General features: G+C 34.8%; 1 protein-coding gene across 3 annotated transcripts in view; it reads left to right on the forward strand.

Annotated features, from left to right (window-relative positions):
* GSTCD (glutathione S-transferase C-terminal domain containing) overlaps positions 1–26,920 on the forward strand; it is a 124,597-nt gene that overhangs the window by 83,505 nt on the left and 14,172 nt on the right. For 2 of the 3 annotated variants that reach the window (XM_077882191.1, XM_077882192.1), the window contains 3 exons: positions 11,611–11,726; positions 11,880–11,924; positions 13,917–14,045. In XM_077882191.1, coding sequence (XP_077738317.1) covers positions 11,611–11,726; positions 11,880–11,924; positions 13,917–14,045 — 290 coding nt within the window. Of the gene's footprint in view, positions 1–11,610; positions 11,727–11,879; positions 11,925–13,916; positions 14,046–18,613; positions 18,869–26,920 lie in introns of all 3 variants that reach the window. The other variant, XR_013370781.1, reaches the window with a different exon arrangement.

Raw genomic sequence — 26,920 nt, forward strand, 5'->3', positions numbered from 1 at the left:
TGGGCATTGTGATTCTCCAAAAAAATTGGATAATGTGTGAATTTCCTAAGACTATCTGATGGTGGAAGCCACTTTTTCTCCCTCCCAATCTCTCTTAATATCTGGAGGGACCAGTGTTCCACAATCAAAGTATAATCAATGCTAATTCTTCTGTGTCTTCACAGCTCAGACTTGTAGGTGCAATTGTAGTGGTCAATAGCTGATTAAAAACTATAGTGCATGGGTATGCACAAGTGTATATACAAAAAAGTAAAGAACCAACCAAACAGAAAACCAAAATAATCACAGCACTCTTGACATTGGCTTGTTCAAGGAATGCTTCTTAGATTCAATCATTAAAAAGAATTTTCAGAAACACAGAAGAATCTGAAGTAAAGCTGAAGTAATTTAGGATAGGTAAACTTTCTTTTTAGAAAGATACATCTCCCTATGTCTGTCTCTCTGCCTCTTTCTCATGGAGCGCTTACCCTGAATGTACAGTAACCAGATAAGTCCCGAAGAATTTTTTTTTTAATAAGTGAAGCCATTTATATACATAGGCTTCAAGTCCAGCACTCCTTACGTTTGGTATTTTTCTGAAAATTTGACTTTAGTATGACTTTCATACTGATTATGAGATTAGAATTAGGTATATATTACCAAAATATAAAAGAAAAATGTTCAATAATGATGAAAATTTCTCTGGTGTCAGAAATATAGATGAAACATATCTATACCACACAAGGAAGCAGCAATAATGCATACTGAAAGAGAAAAAGTTTCTTATTTTTTCTAAAACAGACTTTAAACTTTATTAATATGTAACAAACAAATTGGTAATCCTATATATATTTGGGTCCTGTTCAAAACTATTTTACTGTTAAGAATTTGTGATTTCTGGGGTAGTAGATAGAAACACAGGCTCTGAAGCAAGACTGGCAAAATTCAAACTCTGGCTCTACCATGGAGTAACTATGTGACCAAGTGAGTTACTTTATTATTTTAGTTCACATTTATTTATCTGAATTGTAGTAACAGTACCAACCTCATGACAAAGGACTGAAATAATAAATAAAACATCCTTAGCACATTGTAATCATTCAGTAGTCCTAATACCAGTAAATAAGAATATCCATTCAGTAACTATATATATGTATATATATATATATACACACACATATATGCACATATATACACATATATATATGATCAGAGTAAATATAATTGTAATTGTCTTCGTTAAACATCCCTGCCTTCTCTCTACGTGATGGCTCCTTTAACAGTTCCTTTTGTATGGAGTACTTTTTCACTTACTTCTCATGGCTACTTCTTGTCATTCAGATCCCAGTTTTGTTACCTGCTCAAGAAGGCATTTCCTCACTATCTAATCTAACAATATTCACCAAGTTAATTTCAACCATATTTTATTTTAATTTTCTCATCATTTATCATTTGATTTTTTATTGTCAAACTCCTTTCACTGCAATATAATAATCTCCTTTGTTCTCTATTGTGTCCTAGCACCTTGGTAAATGTTTTTAAAATATGTGCTAATTTAATAAACTAATCTGTAGAGGTGATAATGAAAAAAATCAAAGAAAAGGAGGGAAATCCAAAATTCCAGTTTAGGAAAAAAATATCAGTTCCAGTGTAGTTTAACTCTTTTAGATCTGTCATCTCTTGTGACTTAGGATAGGGCCTGACCACCTACATGTTATCAATGGTATGACCTTCCTTTTTCTGACCCTTTGTGTTTCTTCCCTTTTCCTAAACTATACTGGCTGGACCACTGCTTAAGACTACTGTTGCTAGACCTTTGTGAATACCAATACTTGATCAGATTGAGTTTCTTCAGAATTCTAATTTGGATCACTGTCTCCATCCCCTACCCATGCCTATTGCTGTGTGTTAGTTCCCACAGTCTTTTTCTCTCCACCATCCCTTGCTGTGGAAGTCCAACATTCTTTAATGTTCTATCCTTGTAAGTTAGGTTCACAAGGTTTGAGACCATTAAAAAAGAAAAGGAACAGTAGAATTGAAATTTAAGACTGCCTTTGAGTTTGTATGGTACCTATGTAACTTGTAATGAATACCACTGCCTTGGAGTGTTCACTTTTACGTATAATAACCATTCTTTATGTTGGTTACTGTCATTCTACCTAGCACCATTTCATGATAGGTAGGTGCCTTCATAATACTTTTCAATGATGATAATCCTTAAAAGCCCAACGGTAGGATGTCATTCTAGTCATCTATTTCAACCTAAAAAATCACTGCAAAGCTTAGTGCCTTTAAATAACAATTATTGATTTTATTCACAAATCTGCATCTTGGTAGGGCTCATTGGGAAATCTTGTCTGTTTACACAGCATCAGCTGGGCAGGCTTAGCTTCCTAGAGCAGGGTGCTGTGTTCCTAGAGCAAATGACTGAAAAGAGCAGTGGAAGCTGCCAGAAATGGACATTGTTGTTTCTGTATTACACTGATCAAGCAATCATAGAGTTCAGATTCAAGGGAACAGGCATAGAAACCACCTCTTAATGGGAATTCTATAATGTAGAATTAATATTATCAAAGAATTTGGGATCATGTCACCTTAGATATTCATCATTTTCATCTTTTCAATAAAAAAATCAAATGAGAAAAATCTGTAGGTCATATCATAGCAGAAATTAGAATATTATGCACAAAAGAAGCTGTTTTTTGAAATTGCTTGACTCTGGGAAAGTTAACACTCACCATTTTGAGCTACTAGAGTATCACTTAACCTAAATATTGTGAAACGTACCACATTTGAAGCCAAATTGAGGATTATTTGAATGATTTCAAAAAGTTAATAAAACTATTAAAATACCTTACCATTGTTAACATAAGCCTCTGAAAGAGGGAGAAGAAATAAATACCTATTTTCTAGAGTTAATGTTTTTGTTCTAAAGCATTTCTACTTGGTCTTGTGGGCAACTTGGAAGATATTGTGACTTTAAAAAAAAACTGAATCCAGGACAAAGTAATGTTTACTTTGTGTGGTGTAAATAGCAGTTAAATGGAATGAAAATATATGTGTTCAATTAACTCAAGGATCTGTTATTCTGAAGTCAAAATGTTTTATTCATCTTAGAGAAAAAAAATAGCAGTTTTTAAAAGGTTTTAAAATTTCCACTGTTTACAGTATTTAATCCCTTCTATAAACAAAACAAGTTTTGATTTGACAAATAATGTTAACAATATTTTCTCCAACTTTGTCCCTTAACCCAGCATTTTGCTTAAATATTTTTTTTAGTTATCAGTTTTTTAAAGATGCTCTAGAACTGGATATAGAAAAGTAAAGGTGCATGCCATATTTGGACAGCATCTGCAGTACTGTAACAGGAAAAATCTTTCCAATCTATTTTCATTTCATTCCTCCTGGATAATCCGATTTTGCAACAAATTGATTGCTCAACCTCCTCATGTCACTTTTCTATAAAATTGAAAAGGTTGGTACAGTCCCAAGGTGAGGAAATGGTCTCTTTCTGGGAAGGGTGACCCTCAAAGGTCAATTCATTAAACAGAGTGACTTATGAGACCTCCAAATAATGCCTCAGTGATATATTCCAAAATATTGAGTCCAAACTTAATCTTTTTTACTGGTAAGCCTGTGCTTGGAAATCTTACTTAAAGGAAAAACTGAAATAAACTGCATTTTATGACTGATTCTAAAGAATATTTTACCCCCTAAGATGGAATTTTTAGGGAAATCCCTTATTTTCCTCCTAGAAAGCACTTCATTTCCTTGAACTCTCACACTAAAAAAAAGTACCAGGGGATCCCTGGGTGGCTCAGCAGTTTAGCGCCTGCCTTTGGCGCAGGGTGTGATCCTGGAGTCACAGGATTGAGTCCCACATCAGGCTCCCTGCATGGAGCCTGCTTCTCCTTCTGCCTGTGTATTCGCCTCTCTCTCTCTGTGTCTTTCATGAATGAATAAATAAAATCTTTAAAAAAACAGTACCAGTGCTGAAATTCTGATATCACAATTAATCAAAATCATCTGTGTAAGAGAGATCAAGTCATAGCAGGAAGAAGACTGAACCTGGCATATAGAAATTTTTGGTGGGAATACCAGCTTTACTACTTACCAGGTATGTGTCTTTGAGCAAGTGCTAAGTTTGAATAACCTCATTAGTGCTCAGTGTCCTCATTTGTAAAATAAGGAAAATGCCATCCACTCTGACGACCTGACAGTTTTAAGATTGGATTATATATCAAATATGCAAGCATTTAATAAACTGCAAAACATCGTATAAACAAAAAGTGTTATCAACGATTTTAGAAACTTTGATGAAATATAATTGTATTTTTGTAACTTATAGCTGTTAAAATTTCATTAAAATATCTTGTACAATGTGGTTAATACAATATATTTTCTAAGCTCAAATCAAACATTTTGTACTAATTATACAAAACATAACTTTACTAAGGGCAGAGACCAAGTATAATAGATCTTTGTGTCCCTAACATTGTCTAGAACAGTTCTTTGTAAGTCAGGTTCATTGGTTGTTTCATTGTCAAATAATTAAGGTATTTGTGAGGTCATTATTCTTCAATTTAGAGAGGAATAAATTGGTTTCTTTTTAGCATTTTGAATTTCTAATAATTTTTGAATGCTCTAATACTGTGAATAACAAAATTATCAGAGTGAAAATAACCATCACATTGTTACACAATTATTGATTTCATAGACTGCACTGTGGAATGTGTGAACAAGTAGGGAAAAGAGGAAAAAAGTTATCAGATAATTAGTATCCATTGTTGCAAGAAAGTTGTCACTGTGAGGTTAGCATGGCTAAGAGGATTAGTGATGCTAGTCTGCAACTAACTTTGAAAAATGTAAATCAAAAGGACTATTTGAAATGTTTAAGATTTCCAATAAGTCATGTCTAAAATTTAAAACAAAATTGCACTAACCTAAAGTATAAACTTTATGTTGCTGCTTAGTTTTACACATCAACTCAGGAATTTCTTTAGGAATTTAATTCCTGCCTTTCTAACTTTTTTTTAAGTTCTTATTTAAATTCCAGTTAGTGAACATGCGGTGTCATATTAGTTTCAGGTGTATAATTTAGTGATTCAACACTTATATACCACACCTGGTGTTCATCCAAACAGGTGCCCTCCTTAATCCCCGTCACCTATTTAACCCATTTCGCCCACCCACATCCCTCCAGTAGCTCTCAGTATGTTCTCTGTCAGTAAGAGTCTGTTTCTTGGTTTGCCCCTCTTTTTTCCTCTATGCTCATTTGTTTTGTTTCTTAAATTCCATATGAGTGAAATCATTGGTATTTGTCTTTCTCTGACTTATTTCATTTAGCATCATATTCTCTAGCTCCATCCATATCATCACTAATGCCAAGATTTATTTTTGATAGCTGAGTAATATTCCATTGTATATACTTACCACTTCTTTATCCATACATGAGTCGATGGACATTTGGGCTGTTTCCATAATTTGGCTATTGTTGATAATGCTGCTATAAACATTGGGATGCATATATCCTTTTGAATTAGTATTTTTGGATTTTTTGGATAAATACCCAGTAGTGCAATTACTGGATGATAGGGTAGTTCTATTCTTAACTTTTTGAGGAATCTACATACTGTTTTCCAGAGTGGCTGCACCAGCTTTCATTCCCACCAACAGTGTAAGAGGATTTCCCTTTCTTAACATCCTCACCAACACCTGTTTCTTATGTTATTGATTTTAGCTGTTCTGACAGTTGTGAGCCTAGTACCTGTCTCATTGTAGTTTTAATTTGTATTTCCCTGATCATGAGTGATGTTGAGCATCATTTCACATATCTGTTAGCCATTTGGATGTTTTCTTTGGAAAAATGAGTGCTCATTTCTTCCCATTTCTTAATTGGATTATTTGTTCTTTGGGTGTTGAGTTTTTATAAGTTCTTTATATATTTTGGATACTAATCCTTTATTAGATATGTTATTTGCAAATAATTTCTCCCATTCCAGGTCACCTTTTAGTTTTGCTGATTGTTTCCTTTGTTGTGCAGAAGCTTATTATTTTGATGAAGTCCCAGTATGTTATTTCCCTTGCCTTAGGTGAGTTATCTAATAAGAGGTTGCTGCCTGTGTTCTCCTCTAGGATTCTGATGGTTTCCTGTCTCACATTTAGGTCTTTCATCCATTTTGAATTTATTTTTGTCTAGCTTTTTTGATATAGCTTTAAGTAGCTGTCTTTTTATTCCCTCACCAAAGTTCTCCGAAACTTTTACATTTCCATATAAAACAGTTTCGTAGTTGACTTCTTTTACTTTTCAACAAGCACAGCATTGATAGCTAACTTGTTTTCATGCTTAGTACATGCAGAAGTAAGCATATGGCCTTTAAAATCCAGCTTGTCTTAAATGCACAGAAAATAAATTCATCAAACTTATTGAGCACCTGTTATGTGATCTATCAGCCTCCTCTTTCCATTTAATTGGACCCAAGTTTCTGAATCTATTTCAGGGAGACAGAAGCAATTTTAGCTAATAGTTCTTTTGGTAGTTAATATAATTAATTGTGCCTACGTATCATTTAAAAAAAAGTTTGAGTTATAATTGACAGAATTATTTTAGTTTCATGTGTACAACATAATGATTTGATATTTGTATATGTTGTGAAATGAGCACCACAATAAGTCTAATTAATTAACATCCATCACTACACATAGTTAATTCTTTTCTTGTGATGAGAACTCCTAGGATCTATTCTATTAGCAACTTCCAAATATGCAATACAATATTATTAACTGTGGTTGCCATGCTATACATTACATCCTCATGACTTATTTATTTTATAACTGGAGGTTGTACCTTTGGCTCCCTTCTCACATTTTGCCCACCCCCATCCCTGCCTCTGGCAACCACCAAACTACTCTCTTAGATTCCACATGTAAGGGACATCATATTGTACTTACCTGACTTACTTCATTTAGCATATGCCCTAAGGTCCCTCCATGTTATTTCAAATGGCAAGATTTCATTGTTTTGTATAGCTGAATAATATTTAATTGTGTATCTGTCTACCACGTTTTATCCATCACTCATTGATGAACACTTAGATGTTCTTCATATCTTGATTATTGTAAATAGAGCTGCAGTGAACATAGGGGTGCAGATATCTTTTTGAGCTAGTGTTTTCACTTTCTTCAGATAAATACCCAGAAGTTTATAATAAAATGTTTTCACTATTTAACAATACTAATACTTTATAGTATAAAAGATTAATTATTTTGGGTAGTACAGAATGTTTGAAAAAGTAACTTTGAAAAAAAAAAAAGAAAAAGTAACTTTGTCTTTTAAAAAAATTTATTACAAAATACTAAATGTAAATGTAATCAGGAGCATGGAAAGCTAGCAGGTAAGGTTCCTGAGGTTCTAAAGCAAGAAAATAGGTTTCGAGCAGAGGGAACAAATTTGTAAAAGGCGCCACCTCACTAACCTTGATAAATTCAAGGAATTATTCGTTGTTCAGAAAGACTGGAATATAGGAGATATATAGGAAAGTTCCCAAAGGTGAGTTTGCTCAAGTAACAGGGCTCAAGTCACTAGAGGTCTTGTTTTCTTGCCAAGAAATCAATAACTTTTTTCTTAAGACAGAGAGGTGCCTTTAAAGGTATTTCAAGCAAAGAAGAGATATTTAAGTAGGTAGATGTGAAAGGGACTTTAGTTTTGTAAACTGGAAAAGCATGGTCAATGACAAGCTATGGCACAAAAGACAGGACCTAGTGAGCATAGCATTTCAGAGCAATACCAAGAGAAGAGACCCTGGGAAGGAGAGTGAGAAGAAGAGCTTTCTTGATCTAGAACACCAGCTTCAAAATGAGTCCATGAATTCCAATTAGTTGATTCTATTTCATTTTCTTAATTAAATGACATAATGACAATTAGCATCAGTTGAGGTTGAATGCTCCAGAGAATTCTATTAATAATCTGATTTGATTTGAGGGTATACTCTATCCTGAATAAAAATGATGCAGGCTAGCACTGTAAAAGAACATCTGGGGATGAGCACTGGGTGTTCTACTATATTTTGGCAAATCGAACTCCAATAAAAAATATATACATAAAAAACAAAAAAGAACATCCGTAAGATGTAATAATGTAAAAATAACCATGCTGTCTATTCAAGTAGGACTGGTCTCTAAGGAGCTCTAAACACATTAAACATTAGAGGCCACGTTCTCTCTACAGCGCAAAGAGGCAGAATAACAAGCAAGCTCCTTCCCATCTGGTCTTGCCCATGTTTTCAGGTCTGTCTCATGCTTTGCCACTTCTTCACCAATCCTCATTTTCAAGCACATGAGCCAATTGTGGTTTTCTCCTAAATATATGCCATCTTGTTCTTAGTATGCTTTCCCTTGCCTTTCTATCTGGCAAGTCTCTGTTCCTCCTTAAGACTCGGCTGAAATGGCTCAAGTCTCTGTAAAGCTCTCTGTGATGTCTCAATTAGTCCTTTATTTTCAGCACGTATACATTTGCATGTAATGAATACCCACAACTCCCTTTTAGATACTCTTAAGAGAGCTCCCTAACGGACAGAGACTATGTTGTATTCACTTTGAAGTGTGTCCTCGGCATACAGACAGTTCCTGAGAGTAGTAGGTGCCTAAGTATGAAAACCATAGCTACCCTGGGGATGGGACCTGGGTTTCACTGTCTATTGCCCTGCATAAGGGATGCTGGTGTTCTTTTTTAAGATTTTATTTATTCATGAGAGAGAGAGAGACAGGGAGAGGGAGAAGCGGGCTCCCTGCAGGGAGCCCCACATGGGACTCAATCCCAGGACTCCAGGATCACGCCCTGGGCCAAAGGCAGGCGCTAAACCACTGAGCTACCCAGGGATCCCCTGATGCTGGTGGGTTTTGTTTTGTTTTGTTTTTGTTTTTGTTTTTGTTTTTTTATGTTGGTGTTCTAATGTGCTAATGTTCTAATGGTGCTCTTCCTTTGCTTAGAAATTGATTCCTTGACCTTCATATTTTCTTTCTGGGCAATGCAAACAACATGAAGTTGTCTAAATAATCAAATTCCTCCAAACTTGAAGTAGACAAGGCGAAGACTTCACTGTGGGAGAATTACATCACAGAACAAATGAGATCGTTTGTATTTTTAAAAAAAATCTGGTCATTTGGTTCTTGGGTTTCTTTTTCTATGATGACACTTAAAGAACCAGTATTTTTAGTCAAATTAAAAATAGATTATAAATTCATGCTTATAAGCGGTGTCTTAGGCACAAGAATGTTGGATATAGATAGAGAGTAGGACTTGATTTTTTAATTAATACTATATCTCAAAATACTGCTTTATTACCTTGCTCAATGTATTTGAGATCCTCTTCATGTTTCTTGGAGCCTCATAATATTTATAAAACTAGAATGGGAAGGACGAATGTTTTATTAGAGTTGGCTTTTCATAAAGCATCTGAGCATCATGCTACTGTATTTTTAGCTCAATCTGTGAATATTATGTGTAGCTAAGTGTCTATTTAAACACAACCCTGAAAATCACCTCTTTGCCTTCAACCTTCATATCAACATGAATTCTATATATGCAATCTTAGCTAGAAAAATAGATTTTCATCAATATTTGCTTTTGAAGCAAACCTAAGTTAGATAATTCTAAATGTCTAATAGAAATGTGATATCAAACTTGATGTTAGTTATTCCATTAAATAAATTTTCTTTTCTCCTTGTTCTTAACAAATGGTAATTCCTTTTGACTTTATAAAGATCCTTTGGATAAAGAAATGTTAATCCCACAAAATGAAGACTAAAATGTTTATGCTCATTTCTTGCTTCTCAGTGGCTCCATCAAACAGCAGGATTTGTGACTCTAGCTTTCTGACGGGGCTCAAAAATACCTTTCCAGTTTTGCCTTCTGACTCCCTCACTCTCCTCCCCTTCCTGTTGTTACTCTTTCTCTTCCAAATCAGAACTGCATTGCCATAAAAAATTAGGCAGATTTATGAATGGTTGGATAGATGGATGGATAAATGGATAAAAATGTGATAAACCAAGCTTGGTAAGCTGTTAATGGTAGAATCTAAGTGGAGGTTTTAGAGGCATTCACTGTAAGATTCTTTCAACTTTGCTGTGTTGAAAATTGTCATAATTTCTTAGGAGTTGTAATCCAGGAAGGGTAGGATGACAAGGGGCTTCACTTATTTTGTTTAATTTTTTTTACAATATATTATTAGGGAAAAATGGAAAGAAAGCTATATGAAACTGTCTTCATAAGTGAAGTCACCAGACTATTGGTTTAAATGCCCTTCATGTTTGAAATTCGCATTAGGCCATGCTAAATAACTAAGAATGTGTACAATCATTTAGCTATATAATAATAAAACCACATCATTATAATAGGAAATTGGATATGTAAGTGTGGTAGATATAGTCAGTGAAATACTATGCAGCCATTAAAACTTATAGAAACAGATACAATGACATGGAAAGATTCATATATAATTTTTTATATGTGTCTAGAACATTGTGAGTTTATGGACACACCTAGAAGTACATATATACAAAGATATTATCTTTGAATTATTATATTATGGATCTTTTTCTCTCATATAGATTTTTGTAAAAACATTTTCTATTTTTTTCTTAAAGGTGTTCCAATGTTTTTTTATTTTAGTAACCTAAGAAAGAAGGAAAACAGAGAAGAGAAGGAAAGAAAAAAGCCAAGCTATTTTTCTGTGAAAATGGAGTAGAGAAATGTTGGTATCTGTAAATAATTTTTGATCAAGCCAAAAGATTATCTGGGTTTTCCTTTTATCTATATCAATGAAATCTGGTCTCTTATATTTTCTTAATCTTGCTCTTACAAAAAGTGCATGTGAAATATGTAAAAACAAATAATTTCATTCATTCTTCTGAAGTTATTTTCGTGGACTTAACTAGTGGCTTTGAAGGAAAGTTAAGATGTTTTCATGCTGCTAGGCCCAAGGCATTTCATACTTGGAAATGCCCTATCTTTAATCTCCAATTGCATTAGATTTCTGTGTCTGACTCATGAGGAAAAGAAGCTTCAAAGCCAAAATGGTAAAATCTAATATCTCTCTAACTATACTAACTATTGATAGATTTCAGACAATGTGACACCTATGTTCCAGTGGTCCTAACCAGAAGAATTAAGAGTTCAAAGATGCCAGTTAAATAATAAAAATGTTTTTGTGTATTATAGATGTCTTTTGTCCAAGGAGATTTAAAAATGCACTAGAATTAGGTAATCTTTAGCAATATGTCTCTGGTAGGGTAATAGGAAGTAACAGTCATTACTGTTAATTTTTATTCATCCAGTGAATTTATTGAACATTTTATGGCTCTGCAATTAATATTTCACTTATTGTTTCCTCTCTAGAACATTTTTTTCAATAGCTACTGCCAGAAAAGTTGGACATGAATAAATGTAAAAATATGTATAGAAAGAGTTCATTTCTGGATTCCAGTTCTCTGGTCCTCTCTTGGTGGATGATGTGGAATTTAAAACTTATACATTTACCCTGTTCCTGGATGCCAGTGTTCTATTCTATGAATGTCTTCTCACTACCCCACAATGCCTAACATTTCATTGTTTTCATCTCTTATCTTCCCTAGGTAAAATGTCCAGTGATCGAGCTTTGAGGAAGCAGCAGCAATTAAACAACCTTGTTTATGTGGTGACAAATCAGGCCAAACCTGGTGACAGAATTGTGGATTTCTGCAGCGGCGGGGTATTATATCTCTCCTTTTGTTCTCTTTAGCCTTTCGCTATGTGACTTTACTGTATTATATTCAAAGTCATGTTTTTATTTGGCAAGGCTGCTGTCTCAGAATGAGAAAAAAGCCTTACAGACCAAAGTTGTTTCTTTTTCTGCCTTTTCCAGGGCCATGTCGGGATTGTCCTTGCTCACATGCTACCATCATGCCAGGTAAAATATGAATAACCAATAAAAAGAAACGATGGAAAACTACCCAGTTCACTTAGCTGGGTCTGTCTTACCCCTGCTCTTTGAATGTATAATCATTCACTCAGGTCACATTATATGGCACACATAAATTTTTTTTTCTTTGAACTAAACTTCTAAAAATCTTAAAGTAGGATCACAGTAGAGTTTTCAATTTTTATAAATCGGTTATATTTTAAAATAATTTTTAGAAGGAAACACCATTCTGTTGTTAAATAAAATAGTTAATAGTAAAACTAGTTTAATTGTCCATATACTTTTATACCAGAAATACTAGCTTCTGAAACTTATTAAGCATATTCTTTTAGTATCTTGATTTTTATCCATTTTACCAAAATTGTAACAGAATAACAAAATCTGTTAAAGAAAAAAATAAACTCCAAATTTACCACAGTCATCCATCAAATGCTTTTCTTCCCCTGTTCTCATTAAGTCATTGTCTATGAGGATGCTTATTGCTGCAAATGCTAAAAATGTAAATATAATTTTAGTCACCAGCTTTAACTCAGTATTGTAGCATAAATGTTTTTTCCCTATTGCAAATAGTTTTAAATATCATTATTAAAATATCACCAAAATGTAAGTACACAGTATGTTTTTAAGTAAATGTACCATAATTTATGCAGTCATTGCCGCCATTTGTTAGGAGTTTATTATTTTTAGTCTTCTGCCATATGAAATCATTTCCTTGCAGTGATCATCTTTTAGCATAAAAGTCTAGAATTTGATGACTTTTAAAAAAATACAAAACAAACAGGGCAGATTCTTTGCTCATGAACTCCCTGGAAGGTGCAAAATAATTATAGTGACTCCTCACAGAAGAAAATGGTGAAGAAGAACTCATAGACTGGCCAGAATGACATGTAACAGACAGCTGGGGGGCAAGGGGGTATCATTCTTTTCTTTTCTCCAAAAATAAAGGGCAAAATAAATAAGGAATCCTGGGGGAAACTAGCAGCTGTTCTTGTTATCAAGGAAAGCAACAATTTCGTGGTTGGAGTTAGAGGAAGAAAGCTTATAAAGAAGAACCCTGGAGAAGCAGGGTCAAGGATATGGTGTTTTTCCCCCTTCTCCACAGTTCTAGAAACTTAGAGATGTTGAGACTTTAAAGGTGAAATCTTGGCTAGAATAATGGCTGGAAAGCCTTTGATGCCAAGTATACTCTGATAGGTTTTTATACAAAGGAATGCAGGATTTTTCCATAAAGACAAGCATGAGGACAAAATAAGGGTAGAACTAGGAATGATAGTGATGAAAGTGATTTAATTCTGCCCACTTTTCTTTGTCAAAACCAGTAATCCTCTCCAGTCATCATTGGCCTGGATTCCTAGAGACTCTTAACCATTTGCCCTTCCTTCTGAAGGTTGCCCTTCACCCCAACCAATCCATAGTATACATTGCAACAATGGAACCTTCTTTTATCACACGACCTGGCTGCTATTACCTCTCCAGAATTATGTCTACCATCTATACCCTGTCCCCCCATCCACCATCACCACCACACACTGTGCCCCAGCTACACCAATTTTCTCAGTTCTTCAAACACACCCTTGGGCGTTTTTACATATTTCTCTCTCTGCCAGAAATACTCCTCCAGTCCTCTAGCTAATTTCTATTCATTTCTCAGGGCTCAGTTAATATGTTATTTTCCATCTTAAATTACTAAAACCTTCCTTAGTCATGAAGTCTGAGTGCTCTGATAATGCAATATGTCTTCCATTACACACATAACTATATTATAATTGCCTGTTACACTTATATCACTCCATTTGTAAGCTTTAAGAGTTTGAGGACCTTGTTCATTTTTATACCACATTATTGGACATACTTCCTGACAGAGGATAAGGATCAGTGTAATATGTTCTACATTAAAGCTATGAAATACAGTAATAATACTTTGCCCTAATGTCTGAATTATGTTACTGAATATACTGTTGTTTCCTGGGTGAAATCTAGGTTACATTAATAGAAAACAAGGAATTATCTTTAATCCGTGCTAAGAAGAGAAGTGATGAACTAGGTTTAAGCAACATTTGGTTCATTCAAGCAAATATGGAGTATTTTACAGGGATGTTTAATATTGGGGTAAGTAAGCAATTTCAATTTCTTTAATTTAATTAAGAAAAATTATATTCCTCAGACTAATTAGATAATATACTTTTATATTCTCTGCTAAGTAGGTGTATAACTTTTTATTTCAACTATCTCTAAAGTATAGCATATTAATGAATATTATTTCATTCATAGCACTTCACCAGTATGTGGTAGAGGTAACATTTGTTCCTCTCCCAGATATGAGCTTTATTTTCTTCACTGCAGAATACCTGGTGCCTAAAACAATGTTTGACATATAGCAAATGCTTGAAAATAGTTCTCAATCGAATGAACGATTGAATTCTAATGACAATGGCCTCCCTTAGTTTATTTTACATTTTTTAAAGATAACAAAGAAAAATAAAGAAATGTTGCTGTTATTCTTTGTATTTGTCTTAAATATTTTTTCTTATTTTTAAAAGGCTATATGTTTACTATAGAAAAATACATAACAATACAAAGAAGAATCACCAGTATTACCATCAAAACCCTTTGGTCATTATATTTATGCACACATACAAACATATATTTACACATATGTTAACATTACTGACATACTATCATACTACATGGATCTTGCTTTAACTCAACATTGTCATAAATCTTTCCCCTACTCATTGATCATGTTTTTTTTTTTCATGTTGTCATAATGCATAATTATTACTATGATGGGCATCTTATGCATTAAGACTGGGATACATTTGCCAAATCTCTTTCTAGGGACGTTGTGCTAATCTGCATTCCCAACTGTATGTGTTCATAAAACATACATAATAGGCTAGTCTAGCTGGAACTCTTTTTCAGAATAAAAACTCAGACTTTCATAGTTCTTATGATCTTTCCAATGAGGTCCATTTCCTAAACATCAACTACTGGGAATTTGTGGGATTTATTGTTATCTTTTACAGGGAAAAATGTATGCAATTTGTTTACGTTGCAGACATGATCTAGATTGGTTATCTCAAGCCAAGCCGATACGAAGAGAAAAAAGCCTATTATTGAGGAAATTCAGGAAAATGCAGACATCTGAAACAGCGAATTCAAATTAACTATATGTTTATGTACAACTTAAATTTTACATAAATGTCGACATAAAATCAAAGCTTCTCCCAGGAAATGAGCCATTAAACCAGTTGCCCATGTTACCAGTACACCAGCAAAATATTTAAGGTGGCAAGAAATTTCTGCCCATTTACTCACCTTTCAAATCACAAAATTCCAGTCTTATCAGCCATATATCTCTTTATCTTTCTGTGGTTTATAGGTGCTAAATCATTCTGGCATATTCTTATAACTTCCAAGGTCATAATTCACTAACACTACCTGAGAATGTGTGTCTTTTTGATGTGATATTTTTTCTACATTTCATAATAATATATTCATAATGACTTTTTTCTTTCATAATTACTTTTGTCAAGATATATAGAAAATGAATTAAAATTACTTGGAGGATTAAACCAAAATTAGATTTACTCTCAAGAAAATAATTTTCCCTAGGAGGATAATTGAGGCATTGTTACTAGATAAATCAAGCTGAATGCATCAGTGGCTCCAACTCTTATATTAAATAGATTACAGTGAAAATAGTGTAGCTAGAGAGGAAATCAGAATAAGTATTGGAAATGCATTAAAATTGCATTAATCCATGGTTTTGTGATATTTCAAATAAAGGTTTAGTTAGCATTTATCTTTGCTTAGTAAATATTTTTTCTTTTACTATTTTTCTTAAAAATAGTAATGTAAACCAGATTTTTTTTTAAGATTTTATTTATTTATTCATGAGACACACACACACACACACACACACAGAGGCAGACACACAGGCAGAGGGAGAAACAGGCTCCATGCAGGGAGCCTGACGTGGGACTCAATTCTGGGTCTCCAGGATCAAACCCTGAGCTGAAGGCAGCACTAAACCGCTGAGCCACTGGGGCTGCCCAGTAAACCAGATTTTAAGGAGAGAATTTTAAAATTTAGAATCAACTATGTTTAGGAACTTTAAGCAAATTATTTATATATAAGAATTAAAATACTAATTGTTAGCCATACTTCTGTTAAGATAACAACCTACAGCAGGCAAAAATGAAAAGATTTACTAACTTTGTTAAACTAGTTTGATCTGAAATAAGGAAAGGAACAAATCTAAATATTTTCAGATCTTTTAATTAGGTCTTCCAACACTTCCACCTACTGCACCTGCCCAATATATTCAGAATCAATGAGATGACACTGCGTTTGTTCCAAAGAGTCAGCATGTAGTTTTTGGTTCTTTAGAAATACAAATGCCTAATAAGCTTATAAAAAATTCAAAGTAAATTTTAACTTGAACAACAGTGATATGTCATCCTTGCTCTTAAATTTTGCAAAGGCTAAAAAAAATATTCTACTCTTCGACTGCAGAGCTTCCATGAGATAAGCCTAATTATACAGGAGTTTTATATTTTTTACTTTATATGATATTTGCAATGATTTATTAATGACATGAAAAATTAGTTATAATGGTAAACAAAATAAACATAATGATAAAGAGTGTGGATTTTAACATTGGGTAATTTGTGCCAAAATCTCAGCTTGGCACTTACTAGCTGCATGACTCTGGGCAACTTATTTAAACTCACTAATCCTAATCAATTTTTCCATATATAAACTAGGCATAAAATAGCTGACTCATAGGATATTGATATAACGTATGTGAAACACTTAGCAGGTTGTCTGCCATTTAGGTAGCACTCAATAAATTGGGCCGCTTTACTGTACAGTGTGATCTCTGCACTTAAAAAAGATGGGAAGAATATGCTAATATGGATTTTTTTAAAGGTAGCTATCTCTATATACTATGTGATAATATTTTTTTCTTTCCATATTTTCAAAATACCTCTAATTTAACATGTTGCTTTTATACTCATGATAATGTAAGCAATAAAGATAGAAGAATAAATATGTGTTTAATATTATAGAGAGATAGATAGCTTATTTAGCCAAGAAAGGCTAATAGATCCCTAAGGATTAGTATACCGTATCTAAAAGAATTCTGAACATATAAAATCTATATCTTTTTCTTTCAAAACAAGTATGTATTATTTTTTTTCTAAAGATTTATTTATTTGAGAGAGAGAGAGTATGTGCAAGCAGGGAGAAAGGTAGAGGGAGAGAATCTCCAGCAGATTCCCCACTTAGCACAATGACTGAGCCACCCACCCAAGCACCCCCAATAGTTGTAGTTGGCTTATTCTCATTTTGATTATAATGACTATTCGTGTCCTGAGGAAAATTTAAAAGTTTTTTCAAAATTAAGAAACATCCAAGAAGGTATTTTTTCCTCCCAGTTTCAATATATGCAGCTGCATGGTGCTGAATTAAGTATGTTATGAGTTGAATGTTTGTGTCCTCTTTCAAAAAATGCATATGTTGAATTCCTAACCCTTAACATAATGGAATTAAGACCTGGGGCTTGGGAGGTAATTAGGTCATGAAGGTGGAGCCTTCCTGAATGGAATTAGTACTCTTGTAAGACAAGAGAGCTTCTTTCATCCCCTCTATCTGCAAACCACAAAGGGGTCCCTCTCTAGACATTAGATCGCCAGCACCCTGATCTTGGACTTTTCCACCACCAGAGCTGCAATAAATGTTTGCGGTTTAAGCTACCTACTGTATGGTAATTTTTTTTTAAATAATAGACCAAACTGAGACACTATGTATTGATTACCAACCTTTAAAGGAAAATTTAAAAATTGCTTCACAAGTGGCCTTTTTAAGACTGTTTTTTTTTTCTTTTTTAAATATTTTATTTATTTATTCATGAGACACAGAGAAAGAGAGAGAGGCAGAGACACAGGCATAGGGAGAAGCAGGCTCCATGCAGGGAACCCAATGTGGGACTCAATCCCAGGACTCTAGGATCTCGCCCTGGGCCAAAGGCAGGAGCTAAACTGCTGAGCCACCCAGGCGTCCCAATTTAAGGTTTTTTTTAAAAAAGAGGTCTGTGTATTGCCTTCTTATCTAATGCAGGATAAACAATCTTCATTATTGTGAAAACCTACTTTACAAGATTATGCTTTTTAAGACCTAACTTACAATGTGTATTAATACAAATGCTCTCAAACAATATTACAAAAAACCTGTTGTCAAACAATATTATAGAAAGGACCATGACTATGGAAAAACACACTGCACTAAAAAAAAAAAAAAAAAAAAAAAAAAAAAAAAAGTCAGTGTTAACCTTGCCATCAAAATGTTTTAGCTGGATAATTCCAACAGTAACAGAGTCTTCTGAACCAGGTGATAAGGTATTGATTTCTAACAGTATTGGTGACTATTTTCTATATTGTCAATATATATAAAAATCTCAAAATGGTTTACTTTTGAGCTATGTATTTATGTTTTTTATCTTACCCATAACAATTTTAATATGATTGTTTATGGTTTATCAGTGCTGAGTGCTTAATTACAAGTTTATTTCTAGTTATATATGTTACTTTACAATTAGAAGCATATGCAATTATACAATGTGATTCAGTAGCACTTTTGATCAGTAATTTATATAATCCTTGTTTTTAAAGTAAAAGGAACTTGAGGAAGTATATAGTCTACAGACACAATTTTGAAGAATCATTTAGACAAAATGGAGGACTTCCCAGGTGAAGAAAGCAGATAGAAATATTTTAACCCCCTTGTCTCCAAGGAAGATCAGATCCCCAAATAACAAGAAGAACAAAAAACAGAAGACTCATACTCCATTTTTGATGAGCCTACATTCAAGATTCTGTAACTTGAACCACAATAGATGAAGGCAGAAAGCAGACTAAAGAAAAATGGTAAGTTGAGTAGAAAAGAGGAAGATCAAACTGAAATGAGTGAGGAGAGGGAGTGACTATCAGGAAGCAAGTCAGTTTGCTCTCAGAATCCCAGAAAATGTCAAGGATTCAGAATGCCAGAAACCTCAGAGACAGGGGATAAGAAAGAGCTGAAATCATGTTTAATTAAAAATAATATTTAGAGACCCAGATTCCTACCTCTATCTTGTGTATACTCCCTGACTCCTGCAAGAAACTAGAGCTTTTTTCTGTGAAAAAACTGAGCCAGAGATGCTCAAAATACAGGGATACTGGGCATAGAGGAGGGCAAGGGTGCTGTGCCATACTGAAAACAAGAACTCAGTGAGAATCTGCACACTAAATGATGGATCTCTTTATAGCTGTAATTTAAAAAAAAAAAAAAAAAAAAGGCAGCTAGCCACCTGATCACTCAGTCACTAGTGAAGCCCACCAGTCTTCAAGCCTTTCATTTAGTACTTCCAGTCAACCTTTTAGTTTTAGTGATCACTCTTTAATATGAACTGACAGCCAAGGAATATCAAACATGGAAAACTTCCAAAATAGAGACCAAAGCAACAAACATAACAAAGGATCTCATTCATGGAGAGATCAGAGAAGATATTACATGAATGAAAAAAGGATAGAATGAAGGGGGGGGAGGCAGATAAACCAACAGAGAACAAGAAGGGACTTCTTGGAAATTAAAAATATGTTAACCAAAATTGAAAAAAAAGAAACCAAAACCACAAGTAGAAAATCTAAAAGATGAAGTATAGGATATCACCTATAAAAATAGAACCAAAAAAAGAAATAGAAACTGAAATAAGCATTTTAATAAACAATTAGAGATTCAGTCTACAGAGTCCAATACCTCAGGAATAGGACAACTAGAAAGAAAAAACATAAAATGGTGGGAAGGAAAATATCCAAGAACTAATATAAGAAAATGTGTCAATAATGAAGGGTTTCTCTTAATTAAAACAGACCACTTTTGGGGCGCCTGGGTGGCTCAATTTGTTAAACGTCCAACTCTTGGTTTCAACCCAGGTCATGATCTCATGGGTCATGATATTATAGGTCATGAGACTGAGCCCTTTTTTGGGCTCCACACTCAGCTTGGATCTGCTTGAAGATTCTTTCCCTCGGCCTTCTCCCTATGCGTGCACATATGCACACATATTCTCTCAAATAAATAAATCTTAAAAAAAAAAAACAAAAAAAACAAAAAAAACACCACTACCAGAAAGCTATAGCAATCAAAACGGTACGGTACTGGTACAAAAATAGACACATAGATCAATGGAACAGGAAGAGAGCCTAGAAATAAACCCACACTTACGTGGCAAAACAACAACTACAACAAAAGAGACAGGAACATATACTAGGAAAAAGACAGCCTCTTCAAAAAATGCTGTTGGGAAAACTGAACAGCTACATGCAAAAGAATGAAACTGGACCACTTTCTTACACCATACCCCAAAATAAACTCAGAATAGATTAAAGACCTAAATGTGAGACCTAAAACCATAAAACTAGAAGAAAACATAGGCAGTAATCTCTTTGACATTGATCATAGAAATATTTTTCTAGATGTCCCCTCAGGCAAGGGAAATCAAACTATTGGGACTACACCAAAATAAAATAACTTTTGCACAATGAAGGGAACCATCAACAAAACAAAAGACAACCCACTGAATGGAGAAGATATTTGCAAATTATATATCTGATAAGGGGTTAATACCCTAAATATATAAAGAATTTATACAACTCGTTACCAAGAAAAATAATAATCTGATTAAAAATGGGTGGGGGACCTGAATAGATCTTTTTCCAAAAAAGCCATCCATATGGCCACCAGAAACATGAAAAGATGCTCAACATAACTAATTAGGGAAAAGCAAATCAAAACCACATGAGAGATCACCTTATTATACCTGTCAGAATGGCTAAAATCAGAAAGACAAGAAATAACAAGTATTCACAAGGATGTGAATTAAAAGGAATCCTTGTGCACTGTTAGTGGGAATGTAAATTGGCACAGTGACTGTGGAAAACCATATGAAATTTCCTCAAAAATTTAAAAGTATAATTACCATATGATCCATTAATTCCACTACTGGGTATTTGCCCAAAGAAAGTGAAAACACTAATTTGAAAAGATATATACAGCCCTATGTTTATTGCAGCCTTATTACAATAGCCAAGATATGGAAGCAAGCCAAGTGTCCATTCATAAATGAATGCATAAAGATATACACACACAGGGCGCCTGGGTGGCTCAGTCAGTTGAGTGTCTGCGTTCGACTAGGGTTGTGATCCCGAGGTCATGGGATCGAGTCCCATGTGGGGCTCCCTGCTTAGCAGGGAGTCTGCTCTCCCTCTCCTCCCCACTCATGCTCTCTCTATGTCTATCTCTATCTCCCTCAAATAAATAAATAAAAATCTTTAAAATATATATATACACAACACTTATACATAATGGAATATTACCAAGCCATAGAAAAGAATGAGATCTTGCCATTTGCAATAACATGGATAGATCTAGAGGGTATTATGTTAAGTGAAATAAGTCAACCAGAGAAAGACAAATACCATATGATTTCACTCATACATGGAATTTAAGAAACAAAACAAAAAAAATAAAATAAACCATAAATACAGAGAGCAAACTGGTGGTTATGGGAGGGGAGGTGGCATAGAGAGAGGTAAAATAGATAAAGGGACCAAGAATTCACTTATCTTGAACACTGAGTAATGAATAGAATTGTTGAATCATTATACTGTACACCTGAAACTAAGGTAACACTGTATGTTAGTTATATTTCAATAAAAATAAATAAAAAGCCTATTTGAAAAATGACAAACCAAGGTGTATTGTGAAATTTTAGAACATCAAGGATGAAAAGAAGTTCCTAATAGTTTCCAGATAGAGGGGGGAAAAAAATGGGGAAGCCATATGAAAAAAATTGGAATCAAAATGCCAACACAATTCTCAATAGCAACAATGGAAGGCTAGAAGACAGTGAAACAATGTCTTGAAAATTCTGAAGGAAAATATCTAACCTAAGATTCTATACCTAATCAATCCATCAAGTGGGAAAGTAATAACGAAAACGTTAATGTCTCAAGAAATGTATTTCAGGGCAGCCCGGGGGGCTCAGCGGTTTAGTACCGCCTTCAGCTCAGGGCCTGATCCTGGACATCTGGGATCGAGTCCCACGTCAGGCTCCCTGAATGGAGCCTGCTTCTCCCTCTGCCTGTGTCTCTGCCTCTCTCTCTCACTCTCTGTCTCTCATGAATAAATAAATAAATAATCTTAAAAAAAAAAAAAAAAAAGGAAACGTACTTCAGGAATCTCCTAGAGGATGTGCTTCACTAACACAAGAGAGCAAATAAAAAAAATAATAAGTAGTACCTAACACAAAAGGAGGTGAAGAGAATCCTCAGTATGATGGCAAAGGGAATCTCAGGATCAGAGCTAGGCAGAAGGCCTAGAAAGAAAGCACTGAGTCATTACTTAAAGGTCAGAAAGCCCAGGAAAAATGTCTTCAGGAAAGAAAATTGAGAGTGATTGATTAGTTGGCAGTTTTCATAGAACAGAAAGTTATATGATAGGGCATTTTACAGAGTTTGGGGTAGAGAGAGGCTTGGATATTTTTTTTTTAATCGTACAACACACTTAGCTCAGCAGTGAATAGTATATATACAAAGCAATAATAATAAAACATTATGTAAACACTTAGCTAGAAATTGAAGGTAATATTAAGAGGACAGTAAAAGGAAAAAGAATGTAAATGTGAAAAAAACAAACCAAACCACACAAAAACAAAACTTCATCTCCTATAATGGAAAGTCAATAGTAATGTCTAATATTTATAAATAACGGGAGAGCAATATATATTTATTATATAGAAAAAGTGCTAGATTTCAGGAAAGAAAACCAGTGAGTTGAAAAGCATTGGCCTTGGTTGCCAGATGTTCTTTCAAGGGTGGAAGAGTGTACAGAACAAGGACCCTTTGTTATTACTGTACATGCCTTTTAGCATTATTTGGATTTTCAAGCCAATTATCTATATATAATATAATTGCATGAAAGTTTTTAAAGGGTTTGGGGGAGAGAACATGAGTGCATAGTTGGCACCACGCCTACTTCCGTCTAAGATATTTGGTTAAGAATCCTTTGAGAAGCAAAGTTCAGAGCCTAATTGGCTGGGCAAATTTAGAGATCATCCAGTTCAACCTTTTCATTTCACAGAGCAGTTGAGGCCACCTGTATCTGCAGAGAGGCATATCAAGTTAGTGTGAGAGCCGAGCCTGGAGTCCAGTCAGTGCCCTTCTGTTTGCTTCTTACATCTCAGAAAGGAGCAAATAAGAACACAGAGAACTAGAACAAAGTTTGGTATCAGGCAGTAGGAGTTCAAATCTTGGCTTCATCACTTGTGATGTTAGACCAGGTCTTGCTGGCTAGGGACTTTGGACATGTGATTCCAAATGGAGACAATAAGAGCTACTTAATATATTAAGACAATAATTAAATGATTAAAACAAAAAAAATCAATGTAGATTTTGACATCTAGCAGATACTGAATACATGCTAGTTCCCTATGGTGTTGTAATTTCAGAAGATAGTAGGACCAATGAAATGAATAAAAAGAGAGGGGATATATTTGTAAAGAGTAGGTATCTAGGATGGAGGCCACAAACTGTCTGAGTTAGGGTCCTTGATTTGCTGTGTGACCTGCAACAAGTTACTTACCCTCTCTGGGCCTCAATTTCCTTATCCTAAAATAGTACCTACTTAGATAGTTGCACACTGCTGTTCACAGCAGCAATATTCCCAATAGCCAAGAGGTGAAAGCAACTCAAGTGTCCATGGACAGATAAACAACATATGATGTATGTATATATTATTTAGCCTTTAAAAAGAAAGAAATCGGGCAGCCCGGATGGCTCAGCGGTTAAGCGCCACCTTTAGCCCAGGGCGTGATCCCGGATCTCCCGGATCGAGTACCATGTCAGACTCCCTGCATGGAGCCTGCTTCTCCCTCTGCCTGTGTCTCTGCCTCTGTGTGTGTGTGTGTGTGTGTGTGTGTGTGTGTGTGTGTGTGTGATGAATAAATAAACTTTAAAAATCTTTAAAAAAAAATAAATAAAAAGAAAAAGAAATCTTGTCATGAACCTTGAGGTTTCTAAGTAAAATAAGCCAGTTGCAAAAAAAGACATACTGTGAGATTCCTCTTATATGAGGTATCTAAGGTAGTCAGTCACCTGCATAAAAACAGAAAGCAGAGGGGCAACTGGGTGGCTCAGTCAGTTAAACATCTGCCTTCAACTCAGGTCATGATCCCAGGGTCTTGGAATCGAGCCCTACATCAGGCTCCCTCCTCAGCAGGAGCCAGCTTCTCCCTCTCCCACTCCTGTTCCTTCTGCTTGTGCTTTCTCTGTCAAATAAATAAATAAAACCTTTTAAGGGCAGCCCCAGTGGCTCAGTGGTTTAGCGCTCCTTTCGGCCCAGGGCGGGATCCTGGAGACCTGGGATCGGGTCTCGCATCGGGCTCCCTGCATGGAGCCTGCTTCTCCCTCTGCCTCTCTGTCTCTCATGAATAAATAAAAATTAAAAAAAAAAACTTTTAAAAAACAAAAACAAAACAAAACCAGAAAGCAGAATGGTGGTTTCAACCTATATGATTCCCAAATTGAGTTGATTAATGTATTAAATACTTTGGATTCAGTTATTACTGTCAACAGCATACAAAAGGAATCATAGTTTGGACCTTTGCATTCTTAGCCACTACCATAATATTAGTATATACACAATGTCCAGTGATTGTTGAATGAATGAATGAATCCTACAATTTCTAGAACTCTAAGTAGTACTTATAGGCCTTTCATGATTAATAAAAAATAATAGTAGATTACTCAACAAAACCACCTTCATGTTGCTGTAGAAGCTCTCTACACCAGTTGTCTCATGATTTTTACAGTGTATTTCTTTTAATAAAGGTTGAAATAAGACATAAAAATTGAAATGGCTAATGTGAATCTTAAGGCTTAAAATTTATAGGTTTTCATCTGCTTTAGTTTTCTACTTCTCTTGTTAAAAAAGAAACGACCACAAATTTGGCAGTTTAAAATAACACAAATTTATTATCTCACAGTTCTATATACATCAGAAATCCAGATGGGCTTGACTAGTTTCTCTGCTTCAGGTGTCATTAGATAAAAGTCAGCTGTTGGCTTGATTTGGCTCTTATCTAAAAGCTCTGAGGGAGAATCCACTTCCAGGATTATTCAGGTTCTTGGTAGAATTTAATTCTATGCACTGTAGGATTAAGGTTGCAATGCCCTGGCTGGCTCAGCCAGGATTCAGCCTTTAGAGCTATCCATAAAAGCCAGCAATGGTGGTTCATGTCATTCTCATGCCTCAAATCTGACTTTCCCATGTGTCTCATCTCACTTGCTTCCTGTCTGAGAAAGTTCTCTACTTTTAAGGCCTTATGTGATTCAATTGAGCCCACCCATGTAAATGCAGAATGATCTTGGTATTGTAAGGTTCTTAATCTTAGTTACAGCTGAAAAAAGTCCTTTTTGCAATGTTACAGGTTTCAGGTATAAGCATGTAGACTCATTCCTCCTATTACACCATCCCTGTCTCTTTTTCCTCTGAAGTTTGTTTATATGAATCATGTCATTTTTTTTAAGATTTTATTTATTTATTCATGACAGACACAGAGAGAGAGAGAGAGAGGGAGAGGCAGAGACATAGGCAGAGGGAGAAGCAGGCTCCTCCATGCAGGGAGCCCAACATGGGACTTGATCCGTGGTCTCCAGGATCACACCCCAGGCTGAAGGGGGCGCTAAACTGCTGGGCCATCGAGGCTGCCCTGAATCATGTCATTTTTTCTTTAGAGTTTCCTACAATTTGGATTTTGCTGATTATACCCCCCTGGTGTTGTTTCACATATTAACCTGTTCCCAATATTGCTTGGAAATTGGTAGTTAGATTTAGATTGTAGAGACATAATCAGATCAGGTTGATTTTGGGGTAAAATTTCATCATAGGCAGTGTTGTGTTCTATCAGTAGGCATTTATGTCTGGTTGTCTCCGGTGCAGTGTTGGCAGCATTTGTGATCATTGACCTTAATTTTATTTACTTTAGCAAGGATTGCAAAATGGTGATATTCTAATTTTATCATTCCATCTTCCCTTAACTTTCCTTTATTAACCATTTGGTTATGCTGAGGTACAGTTCACATAGGAAAGGCTGGATAAAACTTGATTCTTTCCCTGGGTTTTCTGGTTTTCAAAGTGAGTTGGTCATCTACTGAAAGTGACCAGTTGTTTTTTTGTATGATTATTGACCCATCAATTTAATGTTTGAAATACTTCAACCCATTGCACTCATTTTTCTTACTAATGCTCAGTATTCCCATGTTTATTCAGCGAGAACCTCTTGGGGTTGGCTCCTGAGTCCTGTTGATAGGATTTCAATAGTATTTCACAATGTCTGTGCTTTCAGTATAACATGATATTCCAGCTCATCTTATGCATTTCTTGCCTGGCAGCAGCTATTTCTACATAAAGCTCTAAATTCTTTTAAAGGAAAATGGCTATTTGGATTACTGCCATTTAGGTACTGGAGATAGTCATTGCTACTTGTTTGGTCTTTGTTTCCAGGCTTTGTTGTGGTCTGAGCAAGACCAAAAAAAATTTTTTTTAAATCACTGTGGTACACACTGACACTTCCAATTTAAATTCAGGACTATGGGATTTTAATTTAGCCTCACTTAGCTATCTCATATCTCTTTCTTCTTTCTCCTATGCTTAAAAAAAAAAAAAAATCTGCTTCCTAATGGCACCTAGCATATTTCTTACTTGCTTTTTCTCACAATATATACATTTGAGTCCTAAAACAAAAATACAACCACTAACCATGATTACTGAAAATAGTTTGAGAATTTTTTAACAGTATTTTTCATTTTTTTTAAGATTTTATTTATCCATTCATGAGAGACACAGAGAGAGAGAGGGAGAGCGAGAGAGGCAGAGAC

This window comes from Canis aureus, chromosome 33 (genome assembly GCF_053574225.1).
Source record: "Canis aureus isolate CA01 chromosome 33, VMU_Caureus_v.1.0, whole genome shotgun sequence".
NCBI lineage: Eukaryota > Metazoa > Chordata > Mammalia > Carnivora > Canidae > Canis > Canis aureus.